A 26,670-nucleotide genomic window follows, 5' to 3' on the forward strand; every position below is an offset into this window, starting at 1 on the left:
TGCAAAGCATTAAAAGGAAATATGTTTTCACTCTATTTAGTATATTTACAAATGACTTCACACAACAAACAGTTTCACATGAGGTATTAAAGGATTATTCAAGATCAGCACACAATGTCCATTTATGAATAGTAGTAATAGTAGTAATGAATAGTAGTAGTAGTAGTAATCATCATCAGCCAAAAACTCATCACCAAACACCAATAACTTGTACACATGGGTACAGTCATTTTAGACACTTCCAAAACTGTTGCAACAGAGATGGAAAAACAATTTTAACCAGAGGTGTGCAACTGTGATTAGGACTTTGCTTTTTGCAGACCAGTCAACTGCTCCCCGGGCAGCGCAGCATAAATGGCTGCCCACTGCTCCGGGTGTGTGTGTGTTCACTGCTGTGTGTGTGCACGTTGGATGGGTTAAATGCAGAGCACGAATCCCGAGTATGGGTCACCATACTTGGCACTATGTCACAAAAAAAAAATCAACAGGTGTAATTCACGTTTTGAGAGTTAAAACACTTGCCACTCTTTACCATCAGAACTTATATATAGGCATTATGATCACTTACAGTTATACATTCAAAATCAGATCCTTTATCACGCTAAAAATCCATAGCTCATGAATCATCACGTCTGTCTGCTGAGTGATTGGCTAAAAGTGCAGCCGCGACTTCAACATCAGCACCAGTCTCTTTGCAGTGTGCGAGTGTTTAGTATCATTGTGATGACTGATTGATGCATGCTGTAGGCTATATGCACACTTAGCCTATACAATTGATATGTTTTGAAAACCGCTAAACTGACCAAAAACCAGCCCAAATTTTGTCCACCCGCCCAAGTCAATATTTACCAGCACAATCAAATTCAAAACCCGCCCAATCTGGCAACACTGGTTTGGAGTGAGATTAGGGGAGGGGCCACACAAAGGGGAGGAGCAACTCAAATATTTGCAGCATGCAAGTTTTTGCTAGCAGTTCAATTTTACCTATTGTTCATAATTGACCTGCACAAATAGAAATTATAACATCTGGTAAATCTTATGAAAGACAAATTCATTCTAATAAAATAAAAATATTTAAGTATTTAAAAATACAAATGTATCAAAAATAAAAAGAAATTTTGCCCCAAACGATCCAACTGAACAGCAGTACTCAATGTACATTCGGTACACATATAGTAGGATTACAGAACTTATCCTGAGCATGTATGTCAAGCTGTGTGTGTGAGAGAGAGACAGAGAGACTACACATTTCAGCTTGTGTTTCTTTTTTTATGTTGTAAATGTTTGTTGTACATTTTAATGCCTGATGACGGGGCTAGAGGACTCCCACATAAAGCACTGTCATGATAGATAATAGTGTTCCATCCAGAGTCAAACTGTACCTAGTTTTGGTTTTGTTCAAACCCACCATGGAAAACACACTGCATCTGAATTTGAGTGGGGAAGCTAATGCTCTATATGGGAGCCCCCTACCCCTGTCATCAAGGCATCAAAATATGACAGGGGAAAAAAAAAACATAAGCTGAAATGTGTACTCTCTCTCTCACACACACACACACGGCTTGACAAACATGTTGAGGACATGCTCAAGTTCTGTAATCCTACTGTGTGTGTATGTACATTGAGCACTGCTGTTCAGTTGGTACGTTTGGGGCCACATTTCTTTGTATTTTTTATGCTTTTTAAATATGTAAAACAATTTGGATTAATTTGTCTGTCTTTTATCAGACTTACCAACTGTTATAACATCTCTAGTACTTTCCTTTCAGGAAAGTTAAAGCTTCTGGTTGCAAAGCAGTTGGAGAGCTTTTTTGACTGCATCAATAATACTTTAGCACGAATTTGGCTATATTCCCCAACATCAGCTCTCACTATCTTTTCACAGGCAATGAAAATCTTTGTGTTTAAGAGGTCTTTTATCCCCAACGCAATTAGAATCATTAACTCAGCAACTTTGTAATGAATCAGTATGCAAGGCTTGTATGCAAGGCCTAATCTTTTTATTTTCTTTTATGTTATGTGTGTACGTGACTAGTTGTCATGTGTGTACGTGACTAGTTATTGGGATTTTATTTTACTCTGTATGTTGTTATCTTGTGCTGGTAAGCCAAAGACAATTTTCCACTCAGTATAAAGTTATACTACTACTACTACTACTACTTTCTCTTCCAGTTTACACTCCATGTGAGCGCGCATCCATGTTGCTTAGTAAGGAACGCGCTTGCTGCAGAATCGCGTAATTTAAACGAAACAACAACATCCAAATTTCTGATTGGCTGGTAGGTAGCATTTAACTCTGTATAACTGGAGACAGCAGTGAACTCGGCAGAGAACTTACCTCCGTATTCTCCCATCTATTAATTGTACATATAGTGGGACAAGTTATACCTTCTCAGCATGGGAAATACAAGGTGTGGAGTGAGAGCGTGTGAACTGGTTGAAATGCGTGAGTCTTGAGAGCCCTGCTACACATTTTTGGCACAAATGGAACCCCATACTCTGATCCACAGCATATCATCGTCGCATCTGGAAAGGAAGAGTGGCATTTCAGATGTTCACTCAAACCGAAAGAGATTTAGAAGAGTTTTAAAAAAACACTTGCTACCTTTTAGTCTGCTTATCTTATCTATTACATTACAGTGGATTTCAAGATGCCGAAAATGTAGGCTATGTGTATGTTTTATGGGTGGTATAGTGAATTAACCTGTCTAGATCCAACAATAATTTGTTAATTATATTTCAGTCATTTATTTCACTCATGTAGCCTAACAAAGCAAGAAGACAGGTGTCATATCATATGACAATAGGCAGATATTAGCACGTGATGGAACAAAGTAAAAGCAAAGCAACCAGGAACTCGTTCATCATGACCTCCTTTACAGAGTCCAGAAGTGCAGTTTAACAAGAGTACTTGTAATCAACTTGTAACCCACTTGTAATCTATTAAATAAAAGTCTTTTTTGTTGGTGTTTTCTATCAAAACACTTTCTCTTTCTGTTTTAATTAAGCCATTGACTGGGTTTATAATAGCTTTCCTCAGTGATTTGTAATGATATAGTGTGTGTGTATTGTCCAAAGCTCCTGATCTTTTTTTTAAGATAACGTCAGATAATATAGATTTTAAATCAAATTCTTGCACTTTCTTCTGTACTAGTGGTGAAAAGGAGAAAAGGTTGTTTTACTATGTAAACTTCCAACGGCAACAGACGTCTTTGACTCTTGCGCCTCGCCTCTCTGCTTTTTCAGCTTCTCACGCTACGTTTTTAAAATGCTGTTTGAAGTTTACAAATGTGTCTCGACAGTCTGTGTTCTTCCGTTTTATTTGCGTATTTAAAGCACAAATGCGTTTCGTGTGAATGCAGCTCACTGCAGTTTTAAAGTTGAACAGTCCCTGTTCCGGCCAGTAGGTGGGACTGAGAGCCCGTTTTCAGTAAATCTTTATTAATTCAAAGCCCCAAATACTAACCAAACCTAGCAACTTCCCAGGTTTCGTTCCATTGATATGAACAAATAAATGGACATATACTATAGTTTCAGAAGTCATTCATTGAAATAATCTCTTCATATTGTGGCTGATATGTCGACAAGCTGTCAACATAATGCAATGAGAATATATTATCACGTAAAATGTTGATGTTTGAATGCATGGCAGTAATTATCACTTGCAGTTTTGCTCTCGTCAGGCCATGATGCACTGGCCCATTTCAACACAAATCTAGACCAGCACTGGGAGTTGTGGAAGAAGACGCATAACAAGTTTTACTCCAGTAAAGTGAGAATATGAATTTCAGATGATTCAAATTATGATCTTTTACCTACATCTAGAATATTTTTTTTATCACATGTTCTGTGAGGAATATAAACTCCATTTCTTCCTTGTTTCTTATCAAACTGGTAAAGCTTGATTCATGGGCTTATTTGTTAAGAGACTTAAATATTATGACCAGTGATATCAATAGTTTTATATAATGCTGTATTAAACTGTGGAATTGTCTGTTGTTTATGTTGGCAGGATGAGGAACTGGGCAGGAGGGAGTTGTGGGAGAGAAACCTTGAACTTATCACCCTTCACAACCTGGAGGCCTCCATGGGCCTGCATTCATATGATCTGGGCATAAACCACATGGGTGACATGGTGAGAACATGAGTCCAGTGTGTCTTTTTTCCCTTTTCCACTGCATTTCTTTGTGGTTTTTGTTTGCATGCACTTGCATCCAGTTTGCTTTAAAAAAAAACCTGGCACGCAATACTGTTTTATTTCCTTGTTTCTATTTTTTAACATGAAGCTATTCTGTGTGAGGGAACATTATTTTTTTTATTCCAATATATTTTCTTCACAAAAGGTTCTAGATGTTTAAGTTAACATAGTGTCTAAATTGCACAGCCATAAAGTTTTACATTTTGGCAGACATCAGCTATATCAGATGCAGTGACAATTTCGTCATCAGAAACTCAAATTTTCCTCTTTGTTTTGTTCACAGACAACAGAGGAGATCCTGCAAACGTTAGCCACGACTCGTGTCCCTCCTAACTTTAAGGGGCAAGCACCAGAATTTGTGGGCTCTTCTACAGCTGCTGTCCCAGACTCTCTCGACTGGAGAGACAAGGGATATGTCTCCAGTGTGAAGATGCAGGTGTGATTATACCATTTGCTGTTGTTGTTTTTTTAATACAAAAACAAAATGATTTTCTCTTTTAGATTTTTGTCTGAGTGTTTTTCTATTTCTCAGGACAGCTCTTTTTTGTTTCTTTTGATAGACATGAGACAAAACCATTTTTAAGAATTTTAGGTTCACATTATATTTCTATTATATGTAGCTTCAAGTCAAAAAGTGTAAATATTCCACAGTTCTTGTGTTACCTCGTTTTAGTAGTTTTATCATACTTCTCTCTCTGCTGTCAGGGTGGATGTGGTTCATGTTGGGCGTTCAGCGCTGTTGGGGCTCTTGAAGGTCAGCTGATGAATACCACAGGAAAGCTGATCGAACTCAGTCCTCAGAATCTGGTGGACTGTTCCTCCAGTTACGGCACCCATGGCTGCAGTGGTGGTTGGATGAATGATGCCTTCCAGTATGTTATTAAAAATGGTGGAATAGACTCAGAGTCATCTTACCCTTATGAAGGAGTGGTAAGTTGTTTGTGTGGGTCTAAGTGAAGAAGAAACAAGTGATAATTACAGAAACATGGTAGAAACATTTCATATTAGAAGTGTCAGGAACTATCACTGCAAGATTTTAGCAATGTGTATGCGGACAGCTGGATCTGTCAGTGCTTGGCACATTTTTAAAAAGCTGCAACCCATTATTATAACTATAATCTAATAAATGTATCCTACAGCAAGGGCAGTGAAGATACAATCCATTCCAGCGTGCCACAAACTGCACCAAGTACTATTCTGTCAGTCAGGGAGATGAGGAGGCCCTGAAGCAGGCTGTTGCCAATGTCGGGCCCATTTCAGTGGCCATAGATGCCACCCGCCCTCAGTTTATCATGTGCCGTAGTGGTGAGTATTTCTTTCTCATCACATTTCAGTTAGGCTGATTACCAAGTTTTCAGGTTGCAAACTGAAGGTCAAAATTATTTTAATTTTTTGTTGGTAGCTATTGTAATGTTATCTCACATCTGTCCACAGGAGTTTACAATGATCCATCTTGCAGCAAAATCATAAACCATGCAATGCTGGTTGTGGGATACGGTGCGATTGCTGGACAGGACTTTTGGCTGGTCAAAAACAGGTACAATCAGAATGATTGTAAAGTATTGTGATTATGAACTGACTGGGTCTGAATTTGTTTTTCGAAATATAAAAAAAATCCAAATGTATTTTAAGAATGTTTTACAATGTAAATATTACATTTTAAATCTGTCTTTTCTCTCTCTTTGAAAGAAAAATAGCTTTCACTCTATTCGGTATGTTTACAAATGACTTGGTTTTATTCAGTGCAACATCACAACGAACAGTTTCACATGAGGTATTAAAGGATTTTTCAAGATCAGCACACAATGTCCAGTTATGATTGACATTTAGATTGCTGTGATTTTTACACCTTTGGTTAATTAGCCACATTCATAAGGTAACACAAGGGAGAGAATGGCATAAAATGACACAGATGTTCACACCAGCAGAAAGAGATTTTAAATGAGTGATAGGTAAAAGAGAAAAGAAAACACTTGCTACCTTTTCAGTCTGCTTATCTGAACCGTTAATAAGTGGATCTCCAGATGCTAAAAATGCCTTGAGAGAATGAATTCTGTCAGCATATGTTGTGATCCAACAGTTTGCTAAAATCATATTTTTTTATTCGGGTGTGATCCATATGACACAGCTAAAACATAATTGCATCATATTTGTAGAGACAAACATATTTAACATTTATTTTGGTCTCTGTCCTCACTTTTACAATGTAACACTTTTTTGGCTTTTTTTTCTTTTTTGGAGGGATAAGCAATCATAAGATCAGCAAGACCCCCTCTCTTGCTCCGATTGTCATTCCCATTTGGTCTTTATATTAATAAATGTTCTTCAAACGCTCTCCTTCTCTCTCTCTCACACACACACACACACACACACTCAGACAAACAAGGTTCTCTCTGCCTGCAGGTAGGGCTGTGATTCAGTTGTATTTACGGATTGATTCCAGCACATTTGGCTAAAAACTTAGTAACGCACAGACGCTCCCTGAATGGATGGGATCTTTGGTACAGTGACATCTCAGCTACACGACACATCACACACAGTTGAGGTAGATGAAATTAGAGCTGTCGGGTAGAACAAAAATGGCCAAACGGGTTCCCCTCAGTGGGCCGGCGAAATGGAAATATCACTTAAGATTTACACACTGTAGTAATTCTTTCAAATGTATCTGAAGAGGTTAAACACTACGAGAATATGGCGTGATTTATGTTCCTTTCAGTAAGCGTGAACCCCTCCAAAATGTCCACTAGGAGGCGCCAAATACTAAATAACATTAGTCACGTTTGCCGTGATCTGCTAAACGTGATCTTCGGGACGCTACAGGTCGTCGAGTGATCTCTAACCATCTACCGCGTAAGTTTGCAAATTATTATAACCTAAATCATTACATCCCTACAAAAAAAAAGATGCTCGGCTAACCACCAGTGCTGCAACAGGGAGACCTGGAGAGTTGAGACGCACACACGCTGACACCCTTTGCCCCTCGCGCAGCACTTACAATTGTCGCTCATTAAACTTTAATTCACATCCCCAAACTCCCGTTCACCACCCCTCCTCTTCCGCACCGTGATTCGGTAATGCTGCTAGCCTCTGATCTGCCACCCCTCCCAGTGAACGCCCTAAGCCCATGGGCCCTACCGAGTGCCGAGCGAGGCCGCCGAGAGGACAGATACAAAGGGCCTCTTTGAAGTCGGCAAAAGTCGATGGCCTCTTTCATGGGCCCTCTTTCAAGTGTGTGCTGTGAAGGGGCCTCACTACATGCCCTGCAAAGGTTAAACACAGGGGAACGTGAAAGAGCATTGAAAAGGGGACGATCTCTCCCTCGACGGCCCACCCCGAGAGACCACGGCACAGCACGTACAATCATCGTACAGTAAATGTGGACTGCAGTGAGGAGATCACAGTTCAACAGCCAAAATATAGAATCATCTCGACTTCACAGCCACTTGTGTGCTGTTTTACGATCACGCTGAGTCTCGATTTGTTCGGTCAGGCTGTGGCCTAAAGAGTCTAGACATGCAGCACATGTGAACGAGGAACATGGATGGGTACGCTAGCTTGGCTATCGAAATACTAACACAGCGTTCAGGAGATGAGAAACGTCGGACATTCAGGGAGGACAAATATTCATCTTTGGTATTGGGACTCCTATCAGAGATAGGGTCATTTTTCACACACAAACAACACTCGGTGAAATAAATACTGACATTAACTAGCAAATAAATAAAATAAATAGCTAGAAGATTGGAAATAAATACATAAATAATTATAAATACACAAAGTGGTTCTCAGTTCATGTTCAATTCAAGCTTTTTGTGAGTATTTTTCATCAGGGTCTTTTGAGATTTTGAGCTTTTTTCCAGTACGAACAGCCATCGGCCAGATTGTGTGCTTGAAATTTTTACAAAAACAAATGGATTTCTCCATCCTCAGTGTGACATCTAAGAAATCATTTGAAATCAGATGGAAAGTATGCAAGAGCGTCCTGGATTCCTCTTCGCAGCCATTCTGTCAGCAGAAACTCACCAACAAGTTAAAAGTCTGTTGCAAAAAGAGTCATGGCTGAGTTCCTCCTCATATTGTCTGAGAAGATGCAACTCCAGTCCTGTGCTGAGACTGTAGTTGTCCCACAGCAGATGCCTTTTTTGGACTATGAGGCCTGGCTTTTTGTAACTAAGGTGTATAAAAAGAAAACAAGCTCTCAAAAAATGTTCATATTTTGGTTTCAGCTTCTTTATCCAGTAGTTTTTCCTTTTAAAAGAATCTCTGAAAGATTCATTTGCATCCTTCTTTGTTTCTTTGGTCATTAATTTTCCATTTGTTGCAAAATCATCTCTCTCTCTCTTGAGAACTCTAAAAATATCTTTTTGACTGTCATGATCAACAAAGAAAAACCAGAAACATTTGCACTGATTTTAAATGCTGTAACGAATTACAAAATTAATAGATTCAATATCTATTCAGTAGCTTTTCATAACCCTCAATATGTTGATTTGAGAGTGATTTCATAAGCCCTGATGTGTTGGGCCCATCCTTTGCGATTAAAGCTAAAATAATCAACGCTAAAACTACAATCAAATCCTGTCTCATCTAGACATAGCGAACATCAGACTTCATCTTTGGTTTCATATGCTGTTGATTTGTATACAAAAACACCCTTGATTAAAAATCTCAAACTCTACGAGCTACAGGTAAACCTGTGCTGTGTAGAGCGTAAAGCGGCTCATTTTCCCATCATGCCGTGGAGCAGGTCACAGCTGGAGACGCAGTGCTGGACCCCGACGAGCCAGTGGAGGATGGGCGGCCCTCTTCAGTCCAGCGGTTGACGTTTCTGCGGCGAGCATTCATGAAGAAGTTGCTTACTGTGGAAAGCTCAAGGCCAAGCTGCTGAGAGATGGTGATCTGCAGGTCTTTGGTCGGTCGGTGGTTCTCTCTGAAAATGGCCAAGAGAGTGCGACGCTGCAGGTCCGTGAAGACTAGCCGGGTGCGCTTGGGCCCCTGGTTGCGGTCTAGCTTGGATTGCTCCTGCTCCTTACGCTTACAAGCTGAAACAGATACAGAGAGAGAAAAACATTAGTCTACAAATAAGACCTGAGAATTGACCTTAATTGGTCTTTCCATCATTATAATTTATCTTTGTTATCTAATACGCTTCACACCTGTTGTTAATTGCGGAAAACATAAATAGTGTTTCATAAAGGTCTATTCAGTGTAGATTTTTGACTTGCATCATTAACAATAATATAATTTAAAAAGTTTCAAACTGTAAACAGCAAAGAAAAAAGAGAGATGTGCAAATAAAAAGAGACAGGTGTGCAAATAATGGTTGACAGTTTCATCAAGGAAATTATGGTCAAAGGCTGAAATATTCTCAGATTTTTAAGATCTCAACATTTTAAAATGCTAATCATTGTATCTGAAGTACAAGTAGTTTAAGGGATGATAATTAAGTCCTTCGTTTTTGTAGAAAAATATGCAAATGATCAGGAAATTACAGCCGAAAGCTAAAATGTTCATCATCAATCATTGCATCTGAACTATTTTTAAAGATGATGAATAAGTACTTTGCTATTGTAGAAGACCTTTGCTGTTGTAGGAAAAAATATGCAAATGATCATGTAAATACAGTCGAAAGCTAAAAAAAGAAAGATTGCAAATTTGAAAGATCTCTCCATTTTAAAAAGTTAAACATTGCATCTAAAGTGCAACTAGCTTGTGAGATGATTAATAAGTCCTTTGCTACAACAGAAAATTATGCAACAGATCAGGAAATTATGACCAAAGCTAAAAAAAAAGAAAATAGAATACATTGCATGTAAAATGAAACTGAGCAGTCCTGTGCAGTAGAAAAAGATGCAACAGATCAGTTAGAGCCAGTGTTGTCAATACTCTGCATTTTCATTTTGGAGTATTTATCATAAATTGCTATTAATGTTATAATATACAGCTTAATTAAATACTGCACTGGGTGTAGACCAGACTATTGCCTGAAAACCAGAGAGTCTCTATCAGACAACTGCCAACTTGATTGATAGATAAATGTACTTTATTGATCCCTGAGTGGAAATTCAGGATAAGTGAGATTAAGTGATAAAGAGAAAGACTGTAAACGTGCTGAAAAATAATGATCTATATCAAATACAACAAACCAGAAGAAACAAAACATTCAGAAAGTCTATTGTCCTTAAAATGCTTAATGTTTCAGTTCAGCATTTATCACCGTATCATATTCAAACTCCTGATTCTCTCGATCAGGCCCAGTTGCTTTCGTCAATACAACGGCGACCATTAACTAAATGCTTCCTGATGTTGTAATCATGTGTAAAAGGTAGGAATTACCATGCTATAAATCCTGTGCTCCGCACCACACTCCCAGACATAAACATCCCCCCATAGAGTTCTTATGATCGTGGGAGCAGGCCCTAATCATGATGTATACCACTTGTCTCATGTAGCTGAAACGTGATCGAAAGCCTTTTTCATAAACCACCCCCACCCCCCAATTGCCTATCACCCCCCTCTCCCCCCGAAGCCGTACTCCCTGCCTACTCCACCCCCTGCTGATTTTTTTTCGGCCAGGGGCTGATAGAAATTATTGATTAAATCTGTGCTGCTCAGACTCCCCGACCTATAGAGGAGCTTTAACCCCTTTAGTGCTGGATGAAAGGGGAGCTTCTACGTGCCAAACCACATTTATTGTCAATCTCTGCAGAGCGGCAGAGATCTAAACTTAACTATGCAATTTTAATAAAAATTGTTTGGGGCTGAAAATGTAAAAGTAACAGCATCAGTGAAAAAGCCTCTGCTATTTAAGCCGATTATATCTCTGTGATTCCTTAAGACAAGAGCTTTAGGCTTCAGTGCTTGTGTGTGAAATCCCAATGCTGTCCGAATGCCGAGCTTTAGAGTAATGATCTCTACCCTGCCCTGCGACTGAATTTCTCTCTGTTCATCTCTCTCCCAATCAAAGCTCAGCCAGTTTGTGAAAACACACAGACACAACCAACAGAACACATCCACACAAAAGACCTGAGGAAAAACTGAGTGAGAAAAAGAGAGAAACAAATCAGGACATCTAGAAAAACCAGGATACGAATTTTAGGTCAATAAATCTAGCTTGTAAAATATTAAAATATGCATTTGTTGTACAATAAATGCAGTGTGATCTCAGGCCCTGTTTGCACTGGGTTAAAAAAGTGTCATAATTTTTCCTCCCAATAACGACAGTGAGTATCTAAAAAGTGCTGATGGATTTTAAAAGGATGGGTATTTGTTGTATAAATGCTTGTTAAAAATCACTGCATTAAGCTGAATCATCATTAAACGTGTCGGTAAGTTGAACTCCTGCTGTCTCCGAGAGAGGAGGCGTGTAGCCGCATGCATTCTAATGTTTGCTCACGCCGTCTTATTCACAGGAGGTGTGTGCTGGAGCCTTCTGCGTTGCTTTCCCAAGGAAATCAATAAAAGCTAGTAATTAAACAAAGGGCATGGTGAGAAAAGTCAACACTCATGGAAAGTGGGTTATATAGGGAAATACAGAGGTGTCCACTTATGCTTTTGTGCACAGAAGCTGTGAAAAAAGCCTTAAGAAAAATCCATCAGATGGTGATTGGTCAACAGAAAATTCAGTCAATATCAATTAAAATTTATGAAAAATATTCCAACTAATAATCCAAACTTAAATTATGCATATAAAAAAAAAACATAAATAAACAGGGCTTACATTATCACAGCACCGCTCATCATCCTAAATGAACATTTACTGCTAATCAAAATTTCCACAATGGCATGTTTAGCGACTACCACAGAAAACAACAGCAGGACACGGTACCGCTCAGGCCAACAGGGCATTGATTGATTCCATGTATTTCGTTGCATGGAACACCCCTACGACTGAGGGCACAGTGGTCACCAATCAATATCTGTAGTGGTAATGCAAGCAGAATAATTCATTCTGAAGCGTATTTCATGCATAGGTGATTGATCGCTTGGGATTCGGAAAGATTTCGGGAGAATCTGCGTGTCTGTGTTTGTCTCCCACCCCACAATCCTCAGTGGCTGCTGCAGCACGCCAGCCGACATTTTGAAAAACCGCCCCATCCCTGCATCGCGACCCCCCCCCTCCCCACCTTCGTCCATTCTCATGTTACTGTTTTTTCTCTGGATCTCTTTGTGTGCTTTGGACAACAGTTAAAGTTTCAGCCTCTTTAATGTCAAAACATTGTAGCACGGCAAGATTCACTGGATTTGAAGTGAAATATGACTTCTTTCTCAATAATACACACAATGTTCATTTCTCGTATTACTGAAACATTTAAGTGCCAATATTTTACTGTACGTTAAGCAGTTGTTGGTCAAAGACACTGTTGTATCTGTGGTACTTTTCATGTATTGTGACTGAGTAACTTTAATTGAAAATTTTCTTTGTTGTTAATCACATATGTACCACTTGCCACAGTTTTTACTTGTCCAGATTTACTACTAATTTAGGGGATTTTCACAACAACAATCCATTTTAAATTCAACTAAACAAGCACAAGCTTTTTACCTTCCAGACGTAACGAGGCCATCCTCTGAAACTCTGGCTCCTGCAGCCAGCGGGACATCCTCTTGAAGGTTTCGCGGCCAGATTTGAGTTTCCCCCAAGGTTTGGGGTTCCTAAGCAGGTCTGACAGAGTGCCCTGAGACCTGCACAGAACCCGCTCTGCGAAAATGGCTTGTGGGATGCTGTACCTCTTCAGTTCAGTGATGATTCTTTGAGCCACATCTTTGGTGTTGATCTCCTCCCCTCCACCACTGTTCTGCGAGCTGGCCAGAATGCCCTCCCTTCCCAAGCTGGAGCTGGAGGAGGAAGGGGAAGAAGAGGGGAGATCCCCGAGTTTGGAAGCCTGTTGGCTCTGGAGGTGGTGCTGATAACTCTGGTTGTATATATGGGGGTGGTAGGTGGGAGTGTGCTGATGGGCATCCATTTTGTTTAGCTGGTGGCTGACCCCATGCTCGCCCCCCAGAGAGGGCGGTGACATTTCCCTCCCGAAGTCTGGTGCTGTTCGACAGATGTTACCCCCATTGCTGCCCATATGGACCTCATGGCCACCTGGAAGCATCTGGCTACTGTGTCCATTCTGACTTCCCAGGCTGCCATAGCCATGCATGGCGGTCTCCAGGCCTGCACTGCCCAACGGTGGAGACAGACCCTGTCCCAAACCAAAGTCTTTTCCGTATGGGGTATAGTAGTTTCCTCCCAGGCCTCGATCTTCTCGCATGAGAGTGAAGCTGCCGATGACGTTGCTCACAGGCAGGCAGGGATGATGATGATGATGGTGGAATTTGTCATCAAAGGGCTGGAGGGGTGTCAATGTGGTGTAGGTGCTTCCACAGCTGGTTGGTGGGTCCCTGCCGTACCCCAGAGTTGCCATGCTGTGGTCATATGCGGGGCTCTGGTGGTCAGATTCCAGGCCCATGGCAGGGCCTCCCAGAGAGGGACGAGGGAAAGCAGCTGTGAGATCCCGAGAGTGCAGCATGGCTCGGCTGTCCTGACTGTGTGCCAGCTCTACGTGGCTGTGCACGGACATCTCACCCATATTACCATCCATATCTGTAAATTCCTTGCTCCACTTAAATTCCAGCTGATGTGTTTTTCTAACCGTCTAGAGTGTGTTTTCTGTAATAAGATCTAAAAACAGTTCCTGATGCTGTTTATATCTCAAAATCTGATTTCAGTGTACTCTCAGAGACATTTCATCACAGTGGCACCATCTTGGATCATGCAAGCAAATTCTGTGTTCCATAAATGCTTCTGAATTTATCCATGTGAGTCTTGCTTTTGCCTTGTTGACCCAAGCTGAAAAAGAGACAGGAGGACCATGATCACTGATTTGTTTATTGATTAATATTATAATACTTGAACCACCATGATGATTAATTCCGTTACAAGTAGCCTAACTTTTTTTTGTTTATTAATAGCAACCTTATTTTGTTTATAAAATTCATTACATTCAAAATTAACTTTAACAATCATATCGAGGTTTAAAAACAGTTCGAGAAGAATTAAGTAAGAATTGCTTACCTCACAACGTAGTTTATCCGACAGGATGGAGAGAAGCGAAACAGCCTCTCCAAAACACAATCAAAAGCCGATAATGGGATGGGTTATTCTATACACCTGCAGAAATCCCGAGTTTACACAACAGTCGGTTTTACGTAACAACGACTTTTGTGTGTCATCAGCACATTTCGGTGTTCAAAAAAAAAAAAAAAAAGCAACGGCTCGGTCCGGTGCTTCACTCCCGTTATCCGCTAGATTCTCGCTGGACCACAACTGCCGAGGATGCAACTCAAATGACGCGTAAGGCCGTACGATTTTCTCCGATGTCCGGACTTCGCTATGGTGCAACCGTGTCAAAAATGAGCGCCGATGTATGTCTAAGCATCACGCTCCGTCGCTGTCATTATCTCTGTGGTTTTGCCCTTCTGTATCCTCATCGATCTCGGCCCCAACTCTTTCTCTCCTCTTTCTCTCTTCCCCCAGCCCCCCTTCCCTGTACGTCACACTCTTAAAATCTGACAGATGTGGGGTGAATTTACAACCCTCGTTAACTCCTTCCCTCCTGCGGACCTCAAGAAGCCATTGTCTTAGGTGGTGGGGCTCGTGACAGTGTTCGAATTATACAGTTTCAGAAGAGTTGACTTAAAAAAAGAATCCAATAAGAACATTTTCAAGGCGCAATCTGTCGAGGTTCTCGCGTAACCCAAATTGTCTTTTTATGCCCTAATCACCAAATATTAAATAGCCTATCTTTAAGACTTTGTAAACAAAGCACGTGTCTTTTGTCATAGGCTGCTTGTAGGCTAATATGTAAATCTTTAATAAAGTGATGAATAATAGACATCTATATTTTTTAGTGTTTAGTCACTAACGAAAAGTGCTCAGCGTACTGTTGCTATGGTTACTTCCTCAGGCCAACACGATTTTGCATTTCTTTTAGCTAAAATTGAAAACGCGCAGCAATATTTTGAGTCTAAATAGCTATAAAATGTGGTTTATGTATTGTTTTGTTTTTAGTGCAATCTACAGCTCTTCAAGAATTGTGTTGAGGTTTATTTTTGTTCATAATAAATAATACATATGGAATTTTTAAAATGTAGCCTACGAGAAAAAAAACCTGTGCAATCCAATTAGAAGGCCAAAGCGTTTATATACTATTAACTACAGTTTTATTTTCCCAAACTAAGGGCAATTAACTGAAGCAACAAAGCGAAGTGACAGAGAGCTGTCAGCTTACAGTGTAGTGGACAATTAACATAAGAGTTTGCTCCTCAATCACAGAAGTGCTAAACAAGATCAATGCACTTGATCTATCCAATGCGCACCTATGACCCCCTCTCTAAGAGCACACGCTACCTTTCCTAATCTAATAATCAACAAAATTACACTTCTGTCATGTTTCCATTAAAAAAAAGGGGAAAAAGCCATTTATGCGACGCGAGTTTGTGTGCGTCGGAGAAAGAGAGAGGTGGGAGTTGATGCGGGTAGGTGTTTGAAACTTGGAATATTAATCATATCTGTCTGTCAGTTTAATTTTTAGAGATGAGCAATTCTAGCGCTTGAAAAATTTTCCAGTGCGATGTGGGACCGCTGTCTTCCCGCAGCAGATGCTGCACTATCGATCCGCGCCGAGCAGGGCCGAGGGAGGGAGGAAGGAGGGGTGCGTGTGCGTGCATGTGGAGAGTGTGTGGCTGGAGGTAAAATGGTCAGCTCTTACCGCAAAAAAGGTCTGTTTGAGGGTCGAGGTGAAAGTTCACTCACTGCGGCTGGAGAGCTCGATAGACGACAGAACACTCGAATGAAAACAATCCGATTCAGAGTGCATTGATAACCTTTACACCCTTTATAATGTGACATTCTGATAAATAAAACACAACAATTTCCCTTTAACCTTTTAATAATTTTCTTGTGCATTTTAAAGCCATCTAGAAAATACAGAATAGCATGTGGATTGAATGGGATTTGTGTGTGTGTGTGTGTGTGTGTGTCAGGTGAAAACTCAACATTAGCAGAACACCAGAAAAACATTTTAAAATAAACAACAGTAATGATCATTATGGATGGTTGTGTAACAATGACCTCTCCTTTCTGACAAACCATCCCCCCCCGGTGCACCAGGAAGGTTTATTCTATCAATATTATTGTTATTTGAAAATCATTTTGTGTAGCACCGTTAAGATTTCTGCACGAATTAGAGAGAGCTTATCTGAGAGCTACAAGTTCAGCACCATGTAAGGCATTGCAGAATATTATTCACCAATTCTCTTTTTTTGTCTGGGACACGTATCAACGATCAAACATTGTTCAAAACAAACCGTGGAAATCAAAACAGCGGCCAGCGAGTTAGTAAATTATTTATACCGGTCTATTGAGTTCTTTGAGCCTTTGGTCGAGCCGCGTCCTCCTCCCGAGTGGTGTATCAAGAGGCCTGCAGGTTAACACGTACATGAGGCTAAACGAGCAGAGCTAAGCAGACAGATACGAACAGCATGTGTTCTTTGAAAGTTATTGAAGAGTTTAACTCTTTCACATCATAATGTTACTATCTTGTCTTGAGGCCGTAGAGACGGTGTTGAATTAGCTCATATCACTCAGAACATCAATTAAATGTATTTTATGTAGTGGCCTAAATGCGTAAAACTGAATAAATGAAACTATGGACGTGCGACAGAACCTCAGTTTTTGCAGAAAGACATTTCTACTTAAAGCACATTTTTAGTTTAAACTGACTGTGTAAAATTTACAGATTATTCTGTATATAAAATATGTTTATGGTAGCCTATTTACGGAATTACTTTACAATTCAAGGCAATTCAAAAGTAATATGCATTACGAGGTAGCCAAATGTGTTTTCCCTATTCTCGGGCTTCTGATCAATCTCAAAGACGTGAATGTTATTGATCACATTTGAAAACAGTCTTGTTTGTGTGGTTTCTTGAAACCTTTGTATCCGAAGAGAATTTATTTATTTTGTGAGGAGACATACAAAGCGAAAATCATTTCGGTTGAAACACCGGTAGGATTCATACAGCACAACTATTTATAGAAACATCAAATATAAAATTAATAATAATCACTGTTTGTAGGCCTACTTGTAGCATCATAAGAGTTACGATGGAAAAAATAATAATAATAATGTTGTTTAAAAATAATAATATTTGTGCAGTAGTAGCCTATAATTTCCTAAATGTTCATCAACTGTTTGTTTTTTCACTGCAGCGCTTTAGCCTAAAAAATATACAATTAAAGACTTTTTAAATACCAGAAGCAATATAATAAAAAAACAAAAAACAAAAAAAAACAACTAACGCAAATCTGCTAATGCAACGAAAAAAACAAAACAATTATGAAATTGTGCAGCAAGCTTAAATTGTGATAAAAATATTTTACTACTCTTAACCTACAATTATGTCACTTATTCCTTTCAGATTTAACACATTTCATCCATCTGAGAAGTGTGCAAGGTTATTAATAGGCTACTGTGATCACACAATATTTGTTTTCATGCGTTTTTGTCTCCTGTTTTATTGTTAATGTTTTATATCAGTCTTAATATTTTTGGAAACAAGTGTCTAAAAGCACAAAAATAAATGAATTAAAAATCAATCATACGTCCTATACAGACTAAACCGTGCATTCAAATGCGAAATACAAAAGGGTTAGAACAAATTAATTTCGTCCAAAAATAATAGGACGCATGGTGAATAATAAAAAGAAGTCGATCGATGAAAAAGTCAATAACTCAATTAACATGCCCGAACCTCACGGAGAGCAGGCCCATGAAACATGGAAAATCACATGAAAATAAAACTTTGTGCGCCTGACTGTAACTTTACAATTATACAAAAGTTTAAGGATTATATAATAACAATTCTAAAAGTTTAAAAATACATACATCTATAAACGTTCTATAGCCATATAAATATGTAAAATTCCATTTGCAATTTTTTTTAAATATTAATATTTATTATTCTGGGGTACGTGTTTTAACGGACTGCATCAGAAAAAGAGGAATTCATTCATGAACCTCAGGGTACATTTAGCTAACTTTCTTTACGTTGTAAAGTTTGAACAGAAGTTGAAGTGTAAAGCCTACATTTTAACTGTAAAAAATAATACAACTATAACATCAGGTTCATGTCAAATATGCTAGATCTTACATTACACACGATCTTATGTCTAAGAGCATCTTCATACAGTGCTGCTGTTTATGCGCACTGTATGAATTATTCACCAGAATTTACTATTAAAAAACATACAAATATATTACAGGCCTACCTACAGGCCTACATATAGGTAGGTAGCCTATTTTATTTGTGTAAAGGTATTTAATATGAAGGTTTTATATAAAAACGCTTTTCAGACAAACCCTGAGAGAGATTTATAATTTTCACAAATATGAAGACAAGACTGTATTAGGGGAGTCTGCTGAATTACTATGAAGGTCATGCTCATATTCAGCTTTCAGTAACGTTTCACTAGTCACATACACAAACGTAACCACAATGTTAAAGGATAATATTTTTTATGATTTTACGATTTAACCTCTGAGCCACAGCAAGTGTTCAGCCGCATTCAAATGGGCGCGCGCCCGTGTATTTGGTTCTGTTTATCGATTGGGAAACGTGGGCGTGCTGCCAACATGCAGGATGGCAATCTATTATTACCATTGTGAATTATTAGCAATCGGAGTCTAACAACCGGCCATATATATAATGCAGCATGTTTAATATAAATTGCTAAAAGATTTCAAATGTTTTACATGCTACCGCATAGCGTTTAAATTAAATTAAATTACGCAGTAAAAACAAGCATTTTAGCCTTCAGTTAAAATTTTAACCACATAATTATCGATGCAACAAGATGATGCAATTCAGATTAATCCGTTTGGAATCAAAGCATAGTTGAATCATATTTAACAACATTTAAATCGAGTCTTACAATTCTAATAATAAAATAGCGTTAGAGTTTTGTCACTAAAATAATTTAAGATGCAAGGCCTTCTCCAAATCAAAACTATAGCAGCATTAAATAGAGCAGCACTCAGTTCCACTGCTAAAAATCCTCATCCTCACAATAGCAAACATACAAACACTTTGACATGATTCTGATTTCCATTGCACATTCATTCCACAAAATAACAACAGCAACAGCAGAGCACTTAAAACACCCACATGCATTGCACAATATAAATACAAGTCTATGCAAACACAATGATGTGTTTTTGTCCATTTAGAACTCAGCTTGTCAGTGTGAAGTGAACCTTCACATTGTTTATGTGTTTATAAGAGTGTGTGTTCTGTATATCCCGTCTAATAGATGCTCTGTGGGTGGGTGGAGGGTCTGAGATTGCCTTGCAGTCGGTTAGCATCCTTTTCCCTGCCCATCTCTCTTCCATTTTTTTCCTCTTTCCCTCTCTCTTCTTCGCTCCTCTCTGCGGGAGCTAGTATCCACATCCTCCATCCCATCTTCAATTTGATCACAAGACAATGTTCTCCTGTCCCTAGAAATCCCCCATTTTGTGAGTCCCCTCTGTGTCCTGCATCTGTCTTTTTCCACACAATTTGTATCCTGTATCCATTTTGCTTTCCAGCCCGGCGATGTGGCGTCTTCCCTGTCTCAGTGTGTGTGTGGCTAGATGCGGTTTCTGTTCCTGCTCTTTTTAATCAGCATGTTAATAAGAAAGGTAACTAATCAATACGTTCAATGGCCTGGCGATTGATACCATCTCAGCCTCCCTCCCCTCTCTCTTTGACGCACACACACGTACACACACACTATGAGCACAAAGGCTAAATAGTAAACATAAATATATAATAACATTGAGAGAATAATTACTTTAGTTTAAGTTGGATCATTCAACACTGATCTGTCTGATACTGGGAATCTGAAGTGTGGAGAACAGGGAATAGGGAATTCAAGCATTTGCTTTATTAAATGTGCGCAAACACAAAGGGATGATTTTTTCACTTGTATCAAAGCACATGGTGATACACGTCTTTTCCAACATCAACACCAAGAGTAAAAATATCTCTTAGTGAGTATGTGTGTTCTTCACCCCAGGGTAAGGTCTTCTACTACAAATGGCCAAATCCAACAGGATGGAAAGAGAAAAATGGCAGAGGATAAAGAGATTTCCCTTACAGAAGAAAGCGTTTGGGGGAGAAAAAACATTAAACACACATGCAAACACAGAATGGCCTTTAAATCTGACATTCTGCAGACCTGCGGTCATGCTTTTACTTCATGGTAGTTTCTTTGCAGTGTGTACATCATAGCAAAGTTCTCTTATGTTTGCCTTCGGTTGACCTTAACTGTTTGCATGTTGAGCTGGCAGATCAGAGAAACTAGATTGCACATTCTTCTAAAGATAAAGTGTTTTTTTTTTTTTTTTGCATTTTAAACATGTAAGCCTTTTTTAGATAAATGGTCAAATTCAAGGATTTTGTAAAAGGAATTTTCTGTGTTCAATGCAAGTTAGCTTAATCAATAGCATTTGCTGGATTATATTGATTAACACAAATAAATAAATTTGACGCATCCCTCGTTTCCTTTTTAAAAGAAGAAAAAAACAAGATTACGGTAAAGCACTTATGCAAGTGAATGGGGGAAATTTAAAGCAGAAATGTGAAGCTTATATTTTATAAAAGCATGCACTTAAATTGATTATTCTGTTAAAATGTATTATTTTTATGTATTATTATGTTTTAACAGGCATTATGTTGTCACTGCAACAAAAGTTGGAAAAATGTTAAACGCAAAGTTAGTAATGCATATTGTTTACATATTGCAGCTTTATGTAACTCAAAATATAGCCTAGAATAACCTAGAATATCTCCGTAAAATGATCAATGAAAATTTTGTCATCATTTACTCAACCTCATGTTGTTCCAAACTTGTACGGCTTACTTTCTTCTTTGGAACACAAAAGAAAATATAAAGGTGAGAAAAGATATTTTGAAGGCAAGTAAATGACAGAATTTCATTTGTGTGTCAACTATCCATTTAAGTCATACATACGTACAAGGCAAACTTTCTTCTATAAAAAAATATACAGTATCATATACAGTATCATTAAGCTTTACCCATCAAATGTGGCTTATTTACATGCTTGGAATTATTAATGACTAATTGAAAAAGCCTAAGTGCCATGTTCCAGAATTCTCTGATATGACAGAAGCCCTATCATATTTCTGGCACTGATGCGATCTTGTGTTTCAGTTCACGGCTCTCTCTGAATGTGGCGTGTGTGTGTGTGAGCGTCCCTAGGGAGGTTTAGAGTGACCACTGCCCCCTGACCCCCCCCTTTATACTGTCACCCCACAACCCAAACCTCCATCAGAAATGCACCAGTCACCTAGCAACAGAAGCCTAGTAGTCAGAGGTCAAAGACCAGGGGCTATCGAAGATATTACACACACTCCAAGAAACGTTAATATAGAATCCCAGAATTACAGTCATCCATTTTAAGAATTATGTCATGGCATCATTTTATACTGTATACTTTACATTAAGCCTCCATTTAAGCATTGTCAAGTAAAGCATTGCAAATTGACTGTCACGCATGCACGGGAAACACGCAAGTACAATATGCCACTCAGCATGAAAATAAAAACTGTTAGGGATGAAAAAGTGTGCCCACACACTTTTGACAAGAAAAAACCTCTTTGTTTTCCACTGAATAACAACAAAGGGCAACGATGACCATTCCATTTCATCCAATCAAGAAAAGGTCACTGACCTCTGACCCCAGCTGACCACAAGAGGAGGATGGGCACGATCCAATCACCTTAAACAGTCCGAGGCAGCACGTCCAGGGTGGAAGGAGGTAATGAAAAGAGGGGGGTGGAGAAAGGGAACGAAGAACGGATGGGTGCAGATGCAGCATTAATCTGTGCCTTGATCAGGGCCTGCAGCACCTTGAATGGAGGAATGAAGAAGGCCAGAAGAATGAAAGGCACAACTCAACTCCATCTGTGCTGTATTTTAATCTGATGGTGAAATGTGACGAAATTCACTTAGCGCACCTTCAGCCTGACACCATCTGAGAGGAGTTTAATCATCATTTCCGACACAGGAGGCACCATTATGAGAATTTATGACCTTGATGACTTAATCCGCTTGTTAAGTCGAAATGTAAGAAATAGTGTTGCAAGGTCCAAGCTTCTTCTATGCGTTTCAAATGAGCATACTAGCTCAACAACTGTTTATTCACTATTACATACATTTAAGCTAAGCTTTTAAAAACTCACAGTGAGTTGGTGCCAATAGCCTTATTGCTCTACGGTTGTCCCAAGTTCGAATCCTGAAGAGAATAGGGAAATCTACACCACATCTATAACGGCAAATAGAAACAATATATTTGAAATCACTTTCAGAGCAATTTTTTCCACCTGATAAATGATATTTCCATCCAAAGTTACTAATTAAACGTATGCGCAAAATTGGAATATTACATAAAACATTTGCAAATAAAGCACTGTTTCCATCCAGTGAGTTGAAGAGAACTAAATCGTCACTTCCTGATTAACTTGCGCTAAATATCACGAAGAAAAATTCAATTTGCTGCAGTAGGAGAAGGCACTGTCTATAATCATTTTTGTATTCAATAAATTACGAGCTTCAGAGCGTGCAGACGAAACGCGGTCATGTTATCTTATTTTTGGAGCCTGCTATTTGGGAACACAGTTCTGGGAGATAATTTTAATGAAAACTTTGCTCAAGCATTTTAGAATGACAAAACTAGCATTTCAGATGCTGTGCAATGAGATCAGTCCGTTGGATGGTCCAGTTTTATACTGTTCCATCCCAAAGTCATGTCTTGTCTGTTTTGAAGCAGAATTTATTCGGTAAAAGTGTTTCCATCATAGTTTATGCACATGTTTTCTTACCGGATAAAAAATGTATCCTACTTAGTTGAGCGCATAAGTTTTTTATGCACATTTTTAGAATTTATGTGCATCTTGGCGTTTCCATCCAGCATTTTTATGTGATATACCAAATTGCACATAAAAATAGGTGGATGGAAACATAGCTATTGACAGCCAATGAGAATTTCTAAGAACATTCAAAGTTGCAGTCGACATACTGTAATTTCAGTACGCGATTATAATAAACAGAATGCTATCACCTGCTGGTGCGGATGCAAGTAAAGTTATTGTTATAGTTATCATTCCTGGTGGAAACAGACCTTAATGTTTCCTACTAAAAGATGACCCTAGTATTGCTTCACAGACATTTTTTGAAGGCCAAACAGGCCAGCTGCTCACAAACAAGCTTGAGATTAGGCAACTGTCACTCCATTCAAAAAGAAAAGGCTGTTCTGTACACACACACAAACACACACACACACACACACACAGATGGTTGGTCAGCACGTGCCTGAAGGAGGGCAGAGCAGTGACCCTCAGCTGGACACTATGGCCAGGTCAGTGACACTCAATCCCTTCTTTCAGGCCAGCTGCTACTAGTTCTGTGCTAATGGCACCTCCCCAAACACACACACCCTTAGGCCCCCTCAATCTGCCTGCACTGACCAGTGAAAAGGGAGGGATGGGGTGGGGTGGAGGACAGCTGGACACTCGCCACTCTCCTGCCTCCTCAGGGGGTGTCCTAGTGTGTGTGTGTACATGTGAGCGAGAGAAAAGCTTAATAGCCTGGTGCTGATGAGAGCAACTGGAACCAAGAAGAAAAAAAAGAAGCAGGTCTAGCACACATAGACCCCACAGAGAGACAATTAGCAAGTTAGCAATGACCCACTTTGGTTGGCCACCTGATTTCCACCTTGGATTTCATTTTCTTGTAAGCACTGTGACAGAATCTATCACCTGGCGGCAATTTACCTGTGTCATTTAGCATTGCGGCTACTTTGGCTAAAGTACCCCAGCAACCGCAGGTCCAATGATCCACAGCTCCAGGCTGTCCAGTACCATGGGCCGGGCTGAGCCAGACAGTCGATAAATCAATAGGTCACTCAAGCACATGTCACTGCAGGGCTGAGAGGCCACATGAAACTACCATTGATTGAAGGGGGTAGGGAAAGCGTTGACGGTCAGAGCTGTGCATGTGTGTGATGTTATGGGGCTCACCTCAATTCCTAACACTGCAATAGGGAGTTAAAAATGGCCTCGGTAATGCTTACACACTTAAACACACACACACACACACACACAGCAGAGCCGAAAGATCTTGGTGTGCTGATACCCTATAACAACTCAAAAACACACATTCTAAGCGAGTGAAAGCCTTTGAGTTGGGGGGGGGGGGGGGGGGGGGTTGCCTTTATCACGATAGGATGGTGAATAGCAGACAGGAAGCAAAGTGGTAGAGAGAGGGGGGCGGATCAGGAAAGGTCCTTGAGCCGGGACTTCAACTCGGGACGCCCATAACACAATGGCGTTACGGCATCAGACTATATTTATATAAGTAGGAATAGGCAATATATTGTTTTTTTGGTTGATTTTAGTGGGGGGGTTCTGTGTTTTTGATATTGGATATATACAATATATATATATATTTGTTTTTTTACATTTTTTCCTATTTTATTTCACTGAAAGTTAATCTTTAATAACAATAATAATTTAATAACACTGTTGAAAGTAATCTTTAGTGAATCTTGAAATGAACAATCCATTTTTCCTTATAATATGAAATGTAAATATGCCTAAATTATACTCATTATAACATGCCTAAAAGTAGTATTTAAAGTCATAAATATTAGTCTTTAGTGATTTATTTTTCATTTATTTTAACAAAATGCATAATTTTAATTTTGCATATTTATTAATTACATCAAATGTAAACGTTTATCAGAATTGGACCAAAGAATTTGACATTTTAACCATTTTTAGAGATGTAGATTTCTTCCACAGCTCCATCGTGCCTCAACATTCTTTTTTGGCATTGATGGTTATAAAAAGCACATTGAACAAGGTTTTTTTTGTTGTTGTTGTTTGGTTGTTTGTTTTTTTAATAGTGGAAAAAGGCTTTTTAAATTATTAAAATTATCTTTTCATTAAGAACCAAGAAAAAATAGTTATTTTTACTATTGTTCACTGAAAGATTCTTTGGGGAACCCAAAATATTTCTTCTATGGCATCGCTGCAAAAAAATAAAATAAAACCTTTTGGAACCTATTTTTATTAATAAGAGTGTAGGCTGATTTTATACATTACAGCTTTACTTAGCACCTTATATCACTTTACCATAAAAATGAACTTTCTATTTAATGACTTGTTTAACCATTTGACTTCTTTGAATGCGATCCATATTCACATAGATTGCATCTAAGAGGATTCTTGTGTTAAGTTGGCTGGCTTCTAGTGTTAAGTTGTCTGCTGATCCACTCTTTGTTGCAGTGTTTTGCTCACTCATGCGTGCATTGAAAAAAGCCTTAGCCTGTTCTTCTCCGGCTCTCTTTTATGACCTCGTCAAGTCAACGGCTGCAGCATTGAACATGTTTACTTGACCTGCAAATTGGGGTTAACGCAAAGTAAAGACCCCTACACTTGTGCAAAGAACGCAGACAAACAGCGACCATTGAGACTCAGATATTGTGTACACCTACAAAATCCAATACGCTTTTTGGGGAAGCAAATTCAAATTGCACTATGACAAAAAAACAAAAACAATCATAAATACAATAGGTAATAGGTATAACAGTGTATAACATTTTTGGGTGGCATTTAAACCGGCACAAGCTGCCAGGGACTAGCACAAGGTGGCAGGGAGTAGAAGACAGGTGTAAATAAACGCCGGGGCTCTGTCCTTGCTCTGTGAGTTGCCATGGAAACGGCTGATAGAGCATCCTATCGATCGCACTGTCCAGTCTGAATTGTGCAGCCCCTGAACCCACGTTTTTCTCTGTGTGGTGATGAGTGTGGATCAATACCTGATATTGTATGCCTCTTTTGCCTTGCATCTCTCATGGCTTCCATAATAGTGGTAATGATAGTGAGAGGGAAGCAAAAAGAAAAGGAGGAAGCCTGAAACAATAGTAAAAAGACAGCTGGATCTATTTCGTCACAAATGCGAAGAAAAAAAATCACTTCCTTCTTGAACCGAGAAGAACGCTTTTAAAAAACAATAGACAGCCATCATGCCACTTTGCCTGTCTTATTCGCTTATGCGCTTTACTGCGGGCCACACAGAATTCGGTTTCCCCAGCACAGAAAATGTCACATCTGATTTTTCCACACATCTCCCGGTCTGCATATGCGAACAGCCACACGCCATTTACCTAATGTGAGGCCGTTTAGTCCAGCCATTGCTTTGACTGTTACACAAATCAGAACGGCCAGGAAGACCAGGCTGCTCCGGTTCAGCAAGAGCTTGTGAAGGAGAGCGAGGCACGGAGAAGGACCTGCGGGAGCTCGTTTAAATCTGGCCTGAGGGATCCCTCCAGCTAGGGGTCACGGTTGGAGTCACAGCG

General features: G+C 39.3%; 1 protein-coding gene and 1 pseudogene across 2 annotated transcripts; one reads left to right on the forward strand and one right to left on the reverse strand.

Moving 5' to 3' along the window:
* Nucleotides 1-2,397: 2,397 nt before the first annotated feature.
* Nucleotides 2,398-7,752, forward strand: LOC306887816 (cathepsin S-like; annotated as a pseudogene). Its single transcript has 8 exons — nt 2,398-2,446; nt 3,684-3,772; nt 4,013-4,135; nt 4,482-4,634; nt 4,904-5,128; nt 5,338-5,503; nt 5,633-5,735; nt 7,689-7,752. The product of its transcript is annotated as a cathepsin S-like (transcript).
* On the reverse strand, nt 5,919-14,669 carry LOC306886834 (hepatocyte nuclear factor 6-like). The gene is made up of 3 exons (XM_079444164.1): nt 14,262-14,669; nt 12,744-14,036; nt 5,919-9,240 (listed from the first exon to the last, which is right to left on the reverse strand). The coding sequence occupies exons 2-3, from the start codon at nt 13,786-13,788 to the stop codon at nt 8,930-8,932; spliced, it is 1,356 nt and encodes a 451-aa protein (XP_079300290.1). The 5' UTR covers nt 13,789-14,036; nt 14,262-14,669; the 3' UTR covers nt 5,919-8,929.
* Between the last annotated feature and the right edge of the window lie 12,001 nt (nt 14,670-26,670).

The sequence above is a fragment of the Barbus barbus genome, assembly GCF_936440315.1.
Source record: "Barbus barbus genome assembly, chromosome: 21".
NCBI lineage: Eukaryota > Metazoa > Chordata > Actinopteri > Cypriniformes > Cyprinidae > Barbus > Barbus barbus.

Excerpts from the sequence above, each read along its gene's own strand:
- LOC306886834 (XM_079444164.1), bottom strand. The coding sequence starts at position 13,788 with ATGGATGGTAATATGGGTGAGATGTCCGTGCACAGCCACGTAGAGCTG. Across the intron at positions 9,241-12,743 it reads GGCCTCGTTACGTCTGGAAG|CTTGTAAGCGTAAGGAGCAG; the intron begins GTAAAAAGCTTG and ends TATCTGTTTCAG.